The sequence below is a fragment of the Myripristis murdjan genome, chromosome 17, assembly GCF_902150065.1.
Source record: "Myripristis murdjan chromosome 17, fMyrMur1.1, whole genome shotgun sequence".
NCBI classification, from domain to species: domain Eukaryota; kingdom Metazoa; phylum Chordata; class Actinopteri; order Holocentriformes; family Holocentridae; genus Myripristis; species Myripristis murdjan.
Window position 1 is genome coordinate 643,880 of NC_043996.1, and position 10,184 is coordinate 654,063.

The following is a 10,184-nucleotide window of genomic DNA, read 5'->3' on the forward strand; positions in this document are numbered from 1 at the left end:
CTGTCTCTCATTGATCAGGGGCTTCTTGATAGCCTTGTAGGACCTTAAGCCATGATCTAAAAGTCGGCCACGTACAGTGCGGCTGGAACACTGGACACCAGTTTGGTTTGACCACTGCTGCTGAAGCTCCTGTGATGTCATTCGGTGGTTTTGCCTGCACATGTGGATCAGGATGCGGTCATTTCTTGCTGAAGAAACCCTTGGACGCCCAGATCTTGGTTTGTCTTCCAAGCTGTTGGTTCGTCTGTATTTCTGCAGAGTGGATCCAACTGCTGAAGGACTGCATCTGCACTTCCTGGCTATCTGGCGGCAGCTGTACCCTTCCTGGCTGAGAATCTTTATCTTCAGGCGTGTTTCCTGCATTAGGTTCCTTGTTTTAGCCATTTTTGTGTCTGAAGAACTTTCAGATGTGCTGGCTTTATATAGACACCAAGCTTGGCAACAAAAATTGTGTCTTTTAATAAAAAGAACGACCTTCGTCACTGGTACCAAAATGACCCAATACTCAAAATTTCTTATGTATTTTTATGGAACCAATCAATTTGAAGTTTTAAATGGCTTTTTTAGGATTTGTTTAGTATTTAGGCTGTGACTGTACTAAAAGAAACTGCACTTGAAGACCTAAGAGTGATTCTTAATGCAATATTTCACAATGAATGGGGTGTCCGAAAACTTTTTTCCACCACTGTATAGATGGGGAAAAAACACAGAAATAGCAACAGAAGAAGAAGAAGACTTCTTCTGTATTTCCGGCAGACCAGACGCCTATACGCGTACTACTGCCCCCCCGCAGCTGAGTGTCGCATTGCATAAGAGAGTGGAATACGCCGAAACACGGGAATATGCCAAGTAACATGTAAACGCAGTTACCTTAACCGGAATATTGACCTGAACCGGAATATGGTGTGCATGTAAACGGAGTCATTGTGGCCACCACCTCTGCCTCTGGTATTCCTCCATGTTTACTAAATCATGTATGATATTTTTTATGTTTATGCATCAGTATGTTCTTTTTCTGTCATAGTTATTTTAGATCAAGACTAAATTACAATGTCCATTTTAAAATGACATTTTGTCTTGCAGTGGTGGCAGTTCCCTGGTGGTGGTGATGCACCACTGCTAAATGAATTCAGAGGAAACACTGCGCTGCTGATTGGATTTTGAAGAAATATGGCAGAATGATGCATCTCACAGCTGAAGTCTTTTACACTTTTTTACACTGATTGCTTCACAGATTGGCCCAAAACGACATGTCAAAATCTGACACTTTTACTTATATAGCTCTAAAGTTAGAATGACATAAGATTTCGTGAATGTATCCTGTATGTCTTTAGTCTACAAATCTGCCAATAGGACCATCGGTGTATTACATGAGCAAATACAGGCATGTGTGTGCACACAAACACATTCTTACCAGCACTCTGAGACAGAAAAGGTCTTTGGGATAATATGTCTTGAGCCAGAGTCCATAGTAATCCGTGGCAAAGCAGCAGAAGAACAAGGCACTGTAGTTGGAGACTGCTATTAGTGCCAGCACAACCAGAGCAACCACCATCATCCTGCAGGAGAAACAGACAGTGCAAGTGGTTCACATCAGCACTCAGGTTTGGATCTCACATTAATACTGCTAATATTTGTTACTGCTATTATAATGACTACTGCTGGTGCTTTTACTAGGATCACTGCTAGAGTTATGAGGGCAACTAATTATTCTTTTCATTGTTGATTAAGCTATCAGTTATTTCTCATGGGAGGTTAGCATACATCTTGGGTACCAAGCCCCAGTAACAACAAAGGCCAACCTTAAAGGGTAGTTGATCTGAGATTTAAGATAATAACTAAGCTGATGTAGGAACAACCCATCCCCCCCCCCCCCCCCCCCCAACGACACAAAAACTACTCAAATGTTGACAGGTATGGTGTGACAACCTTGACTACCTCTGGTGGTACTTAGTAGTATTCCAGTACCTTCTGAATTAGCTGGTGGGGTGTTTTCTCCCATCGATATACTCCATGATAACTAACTATAACCACAGCCTGGGAGGCAGCTCTGCCATGTAGTCAGTGAGGGCAAAAAAAATGCATTAAGTGCTTCATTCCCACACCATTTCCTGCTCTCCTGAAAAATTTGGTGGTGTGGGAGGTATTGAGAGTCTTGAAACTGAGTTGGGTGTGGTGTTTTTGTTCCAAAACCCAGTGCAACTCCACATTTACAGAGTTCCAAAAACCACCAGTGAGATGAAAGCCAGAAATCTTGGCACCCAGCAAAGGAGGAGCTGAGTCACTGGTACTGAACCTCAGCTCTGTTAACCCCTATCTCTGTGTTTTTGAAACACATGAGGTGAATTTGTCCAGGTTTCAACAAAACCTGAGCCAATTCACTTGAATTCTTTCATAAAATTACCACAAAATTACACACAACAAATGAAAAATAAAAATAAATAAGAGAAAACCATTCAACTCACAGACCCCTGGGTTTCAACAGGTTAATATCAGTAGTAGCAAAAATAGTAATAATGATCACAGTACTTGTCATCATAGCAGCATTAACACTGGTAATAGTAGTAACAGCACTTGTGACAGTATTAATATTAGTGGTCATAGTGGTGGTAGTGATAGTAAAAGACTAGCTGTACTGTCACAGTAGTAGTAGTAGTAGTAGTAGTAGTTGTAGTGGTGGTGGTGGTAGTGTTAATGGCAGTAGTAGTAGTGGTAGTAGTAGTAATAGCAGTAGTAATAGCAGTAGTAGCAGTAGTTGTAGTGGTTGTGGTAATAGCAGTAGTAGTAGAAGTGGTAGTGGTAGTGGTGGTGGTAATAGCAGTAGTAATCGTATTAGTGGTTGTAATAATATTGGTGGTAGTAGTAGTATTGGTGGTAGAATTTGTAGTAGAAGTAGCAACAGTAGTAGTAGTAGTAGTAGTAGTAGTAGTGACAGTAGTAGTAGCAGTAGTAGTAGTAGTAGTAGTAGTAATAGCAGTAGTAACAGTAGTAGTAGTAGTAGTAGTAGCTGTGGTGGTAGTAGTAGCAGTAATAGTCGTGGTAGTAGAAGTAGTAGTAGTTGCAGTAGTAGCATTGGTGGTGGTAGCGGTAGTAGCAGTACATACTCTCTGTCCCACAGCAGCAGCCAGATCACGTTCATCACTATGTTGGCCAGCCAGCTGCCATAGAAGGCGTACGGCAGAAGACACAGAGCCCAGGTTCTGCAAAGAGAGAGAAAGGTCAGCTTAACCTGTATGTTGGTCTGTTAAAGGAATAGCTCACTCATTTTGAAAAATGTGATTTTATTTCACTGTTCTGTAGGACAGTAGTGATGCTATCTTCCTCTCATTGTTAATGAGTTCTGGACACTGGCTAGATGCTCCTAATACTAATGCTGATATGTAGCACAATTTATAGCCCAGTTCATCCCACCCCAACCGGACTGTCTCCTCTCCCTCTCCTGTAGAGATAGGCCCTGGTTCCAACGTGGGTGATCTGATCACACTGGTCAGCACTACGTACAGGTGTAAACAGCACCCAATGCGTCCTCAGTGTGTCTTAAGATCTGATTGCTCAGGCCACATTCACACATCGCATTTGAAGTGTAAACAGACATGTGTCCCAGGATGCGTTGAAGGACATCTTGTATCTTAAGCTCTCCTCCAGCTCTCAAACCTGCAGGAATAATTAAATAATCTGCGCCTGGACCAACGTGATCGGGTTGAGCCTGACAGGGTTCTGGTTTGAGAATTGCAAACTAGAGTTGAGACATTTACATTTTCCTACATAATGAGTTTTACGAATGAGTGTCAGCTTTTGTATCCGGCCAGTATCCAGCACTCAGTAACGATGAGAGGAAGATAGCACCACTACTGTCCAACAGAACAGCTAACACAAAACAGAGCAAATTTGGATGTGAATAAAATAGGCTAACAGACAAGCAACTTAAAGGAATACTTTGCTTACCTTTGGCTACAATACATAGAAGGTATTATCAGTATTATCAGTTAAGCAAACAGAAATGAGCAACAAGTTGGATCTGCAAATTATGCATTGTGACTGCATTTCATCAGTAGCTTACCCTCTACATGAATAGGTGGTGATGTATATGACCATGAGGGACAGCCAGGTGTAGATGACGCCCCAGATAGAGAAGGTCCAGCCAGCTGGAGTGATGTCTGTCTCATAGCGGCCTGACACATTACCAGTAGTGGAGTGGAATGGAGCTGGGAAACAACAGATACACAACTGAAAACATCAAAACATCAAAACCCTTAATTTTATTTTTTTTTTAATAATTAATTTTTGTCCACTTGAGTGCTCACATGCCCTTGGAGTTTACCACAAAGTTGGCTGACTTAAAAAGATAAGGATACAGATAATGTAGATGGTTGAACAGATACACAGATAGTGGTGTACTTGCTCATCCCTAATGGTAACCTCCCTTATATGTAATTTCCAAAAAAAAAAAAAAGCAGGTTTGGGGGATGGCTTTCCATGTGCTTGCTGTACATTCACAAATTTTAGCTTAATTATAGCTTGTTCATCTTGAACTAGCCAACCATTTTATACCCAAATCATGACCTTGTGAGGCTAGTAAAGCTAGCCTCACAAGTTCGCTAGTAAATTTGTTATGAAGTTAAGAAGACTTGAAAAAAGTCTTTTACCTTGAGGGAGAATGTTGTTTTGCCTGATGTCTAACAACTTCAGTGGGGGTCTGAAGATGTAAAATGCATCTTCAGACTTTTTAAGACTTTTTAAAAGTTGTTCTTAGTCTTATTTAAGAACACTCAAAGACTGTATTACATGTTCCAAATCAGATGCAGATAATGCATGTTTTATGTTACTGTTACATTACAAAGAAACTTTTCAGGGACCATAGGCAACTGGATTATTTATTCTTGTTTACTAGTTGTTGTTTTGGCTTGGCTTTTGGCTTTTAACAAATCATGGGGTTCTGTGATGAGTCATTAGGATTCCATACAGAACCGCAGCTCTAACCAAAGAGCCTTGCTCTTCCAAGTTCACTGCATTCTTTTTGTTATGACTCTAGTCTGTCGCATATAGGCTACCAGCCCGACTCGTTTTTCTTCAAATAAACTCACATCTGTGAGGTAAGCTTTTCCTTCCAGACTCAGGGAGGAAACCCGGGCAGTAAACTGTCCTTGGAACAGAAATTATCATTGTGTAAGAACATAACCAGCGGCCAACACTTCCCCATTCCCAAGAGTCTCCCTTAGCCTTGGACAATATAAATAACAAAGTGAAATCCCTACACGCGGCACCTTTATACCCCTCTTACAGCATAGGTTATATCACGTTCTTAACTTACGGGGGCCAGCCTTCCATTCGGCACACATTTAACACATCAGGCATACGTTATTCGAATAAGTAATCATCTTTTGCAATAAGTTATATGCTAATTCCCACTATTATTCCCACCAAAACGCACCGCAGAGGGCGAGAGCAACCACGTTTAATAACTGAAGCTCTGCTGTATTAATGGAGTTAACCACGGAGGAGCCCGGAGATTCACAAAAACACAAAGACTCGGAAATCCCCGAAAACTGAATTTACACTATGTTTAATATCGACTGTGTCGCTTTGAAGCTGTAAATAAGTCTCAAAGACTTTTTTGGAAATGAATATTGCACTGGAGACTGCAGTCGCTATATGAAACCGTAACAGATAGAAAACAGCTGCAAATACTTAACTCACCTTTACCCGTCCCCGCCAGATAGTTGAAGATTAAAACTACTACAAACACCAGCGCACACAACACAATGAAAACAGCACGACAGACACTGTTGAGCTGCATTATTTGTCCGTGGTCAAACTGCTGGATGTTTGTATCTTTGTCTGTAAATGTCGAAAGTCCAGAACCATCGACGCAGACTGGCTATTTGCTGCCAAGTGGTGCTGCCTTCAAGAGCTCCTCGTAATGTCCTGTTTCCGAGTTGAAGGCTTCGACAGCAGGTCTTTTCCACGTCTTAGCGCAAGGGTGGATCTAGAAAAATATTCACGGGGAGGCCAAAGGGTTGCATGGAAATTTTACACGGTAGCAGACAGGAGTGGCAAAAAAAATTCTAATATAACATACTGTGTCAGTCAAATGCATAATTTATGTCTTTCATTTGAAGACAAAGATGAAGACAAATAGCCATTTAGTGAAGAATCCCATTGCTTTTAATGAGGGTCATTTTGATCGTGTCTGTACACAAACGTGTAATTTGGTGGCTGAGGTCATGCATTCTACCAGGCAAAGTCCCCTGATAGATAACAGCTGCATATATTTAACTCACCTTTGCCTGTCCCAGCCAGATAGCTGAAAATTAAAACTACCACAAACAGAGGAAAGACAGAGCAAGAGGGAGACAGAGAGAAGGGATAAGGAAGTACGGGGAAAATATGAGTCAGAACCATCTATAATTAACTGCTTCCCTGTTTATTGGCTTGTTTTCTAGTTATGCAGACCAAAAGTATAACATTAGTCCCCTTTCAGAACTACTAAGTCATTCAAGACACATTACCATCTTAACATATAGTTTAGTTGTTTTTCTTAATATATGCAATGAGACGTTAGGTTTCATAATTGTTTTATTATTGTTTCAAGTATGCATCCTAGACATGCCTTTTAAATGTCCACTGTTGAAAGAACAGAACAAAATGTTGAAAGAAGTGTTCGCTGCTTTTTATGGAGCATCCCAATTTTTTATTTATCCCAAAAAAGCCCCCCAAAAATAAGAAAAACTGAGAAGTTATTTCAGATTTGATTGTTTTGTGTTTTTGTTGTTGCCAGTCCCCAAGGAGCCTCCTGACCCTAACCTGGGGCCTCTTGCACAAAACTAGGATAAGGGATTAAGCCGGGATATCTTGGTCATTGTATGAAAGCCCCTATGCGCGCCCGCCGATAATTGGCCCGTAGCAGGGACGCGCACGGACATGCGCTTCAGGCGTGCCAGGGCATGTGCCGCTAGACACGCACTGACATGCCCCTTTTAACGCTGCGAGCCTCAGAGCGGTCAGTTCTGCGCAACACGGACAGTTGACTCCTTTTTTTCATTTGTGTGTGTGGATTTATGTGCGTGAGTGAGCCAGGTAAGCGCACATTTCTATTCACTCCACTGTAAAGTAACCTAATTCCAGTTGAATGTATGACTTTGCATCTTCCTGTTCATTATTATTGATTGTTGTTGCCGCGATATAATTTGTTAATTAAGCTCTGTGTAACCGGCAGCTAAGTTACATTTATAACTGCTGTTCCCTGAGTAATGGTGATGTTTAGTTATAGGGAGCTGGTTATTGTAATTGATCCATAATTGGAGATTATATTAATAATATGGTAAATTCATTTATTTGGAAATGTGGTTAAGATATTATTTTGTTTCCTTAATTTGCAGAACCACAAACATATACACACCTGTAAACCTTGTTTGAATAAATCCTCTCTACACCGACTCTCTGGCCGGAGTTATCACTCTGTAGTTGTCCTGCTCAATCAAACCAGTGTGTCCCCGAGGTCCCCTTCCTCACAAAATTTGGTCCTTCGAGCCGGATTGGGCATCCATCATACACTATGGAGAAAGCACCATTGGACATCCCAGAGCTAGCATCTGAACGACCTCACCGAGATCGCCATCCCCCCACACATTTGGCCAGCTACGATGTTGACTATCTTCCCTCCCAGTATCCCTCCAACATGCCACCCCGTTCCCAAGGACAACATGGTGGCGACACGAGGGCTCCCACAGAGAAGAGCAGATCAAGCACCCGGTCAAGTGCATCCTCCAGGCGGACATCGCGGTCGTCAGTGGGAGCTTACCCCAGCAATGCTCTCTCCAGTGTCCAGGCTGCTTTATTGGAGGAGAGGATTAAGGAGATGGAGCTTACAGAGCTGCGACAGCAAGTAGAAGAGGACTCCAAAGCTGACATGGAGTGTGAGCGCCTTGATGCTAAAGCCAGAGAAGGCCAACGCCTACAAGAAGAGGCCCAGAAAGCTCGGGAAGCTATGTCGAAACAGCTAGACCGGTGACGTCGGCTCCAGAAGGTGGAAAATGAACTAGCAGTAGCCAAGCTAGTCACATCTTTCTTACAGGAACAAGAAGATGTTAATTCGTCTAATGCATCATTAGCCGCCAGCTTTGAGCCCTTACCTGTGAGAAAAGACGCCATCCCAGCTGATTCAAGCGCCCATGCTACAGCTAACCCTTGGCAATCAACACCACAGCAGTCGAATGCAGCTAATGTTCCTGTTGTTACAGGCACAGGGCCCACTTCTGATACCACACGCATCTTGCCACCTTCCTCAGTTGCTCCTTTAGCCACACCAAACATGGCACCCCTGAGACCTGCTCCAGCCGCAGTTCCAACTAAACTGCCATCCACGTCAGCTGTTCCCACTGCCACTGCAGCCACCAGTCAGCCTGGTTCCATTGCTCCGACTGCTGCCACAACAACCTTGAGGCCATCGCTGAGTGCTGCACCTGCACTTCCCTCTGCCACTCAGTCGGCAGCCCACTCAGTGCCTGTCATACCACAACCTGCTGTTCCTTCAGGGTTATCACTTCATGGGCATGTTGCTTCACCTAGTCCAGCAATACCAGTGTTGGCGAACCCTAACACAGCTCAGCAGCAGATCCCACCAGTGGTTCCAGCTTCATGCTCAACTTACACCATACCATCAGGTTTACCACCAACTTACCTTAATCCAGCTTGGCCTTACCTGCCTCCAGCTGCACTGTGCCCTGCTCCAGCTATGCCAGCTGTCATCAGTGGTTACCCGGGAACCGAGTCGTTGATTGCCTCCACCTATGGCATTCCGAAACCAACGCTCCCAACCTTCGACACCGGCCGCGAAAGTGACTTCGCATTACTGAAGATGGCACTTGATAACCTGATGAATAATCATCCCCACCTGAGTGAGCAATACAAGTACCAGGTCTTACTTGGCCAGCTAAAGCTCCCCAGTGCACTTCAGCTTGCCAAAGCCTTCATTTATGACCCCCAACCATACACCGCTGCTTTACAGGCCTTGCAAGATAAGTATGGGCAACCCCGACAGCTTGTACAATCAGAGCTCGGAGTAATCCTAAACTCCCCCGCCATCAAAGCCGGAGATGCCGAGGCCTTCAACTCTTTCGCCTTGTCAGTTCAGTCCTTGGTAGGAATGCTCAGGACCCTTGAAGGCCAGGGTGGATCTGAACTCAGATGTGGATCCCATGTCGATCGTCTTCTGAGTAAGATGCCTCCATCACACCGAGACAGCTTTGTGGAGTACTGTTTAAGCCACAGGATTCTACAAAGTGGCACGGACCAAACCTACACTTTGGCGGATCTGGCAGCGTGGTTACAAATGAAGGCCCAAGCTAAACGCCTAGCCAACAGGGCGACAGCTCTGTACCAGCCTGAAGCACCCAAGCCTGTAAAGAAGGACATGCGCATCACCTGGCCCAAAGAGAAGACCTCTACGGTCCTTCTTAACACCACTGAAAACACAAAATCTCCTGAACTTTCTCATTCAAAACCCACTCCCAAGCCCAAGCCATACTGTCCCCACTGTGACAACAAGGAGCATTTCCTGAACTCCTGTCCAGAATTTCAGAAGTTCACCACCAGCCAAGTCATTAAGTGGATTCAAGATGGCCAGCGATGCTGGAAGTGTGGCCGAGCTCACAAGGCAGATGCTTGCACTCTGAAACGACTCTGCAGGACCTGCAAAGAGCTACACCTCACAGTGCTACATGATGCTGCTCAGGAGATATCAAAGACAGTTCTCATGGTGAGTCTTCCTGCGACAAAGGCCTACCTTGATCGACCCAACCGGTCCCAGAAGGTCATGTTGAAAGTCGTGAAAGTCCTTCTACACAATGGGGATCGATTCATGGAAACCTTCGCCGTACTTGATGACGGTTCGGAAAGAACCATTATCCTACCACAGGCCGTAGAACAGCTTGGTCTCAACAGACAACCAGAGACTCTTTTCCTCAGGACAGTCCAGCAGGAGGTCGTAGAGCTTCAAGGTGCCTCAGTGAAGCTGCACATATCCTCATTACATCAGCCTGCCAAGAAATACAGGATCAGTCAAGCCTTTACTGAGAGAGTGAGAGAGAGTGATGACTGCGCATGACAGCAAGATGGTCGCGCTTATGCCGGCAGCAGGCCGTCTGTGCTGGTTCCTCGTTGTGTTTACTCTGTTTTTTGTTTGT

The 10,184-nt window shown here is 44.1% G+C and overlaps 1 protein-coding gene across 1 annotated transcript in view; it reads right to left on the reverse strand.

Annotated features, from left to right (window-relative positions):
• Window positions 1–5,931, reverse strand: part of LOC115375216 (uncharacterized) — a 15,148-nt gene extending 9,217 nt beyond the window's left edge. The window contains exons 1-4 of the mRNA XM_030074605.1: window positions 5,698–5,931; window positions 4,061–4,205; window positions 3,105–3,200; window positions 1,415–1,559 (exon numbers count right to left, since the gene is read on the reverse strand). Coding sequence (XP_029930465.1) covers window positions 1,415–1,559; window positions 3,105–3,200; window positions 4,061–4,205; window positions 5,698–5,797 — 486 coding nt within the window. The 5' untranslated portion in view covers window positions 5,798–5,931. The remainder of the gene's footprint in view (window positions 1–1,414; window positions 1,560–3,104; window positions 3,201–4,060; window positions 4,206–5,697) is intronic.
• Between the last annotated feature and the right edge of the window lie 4,253 nt (window positions 5,932–10,184).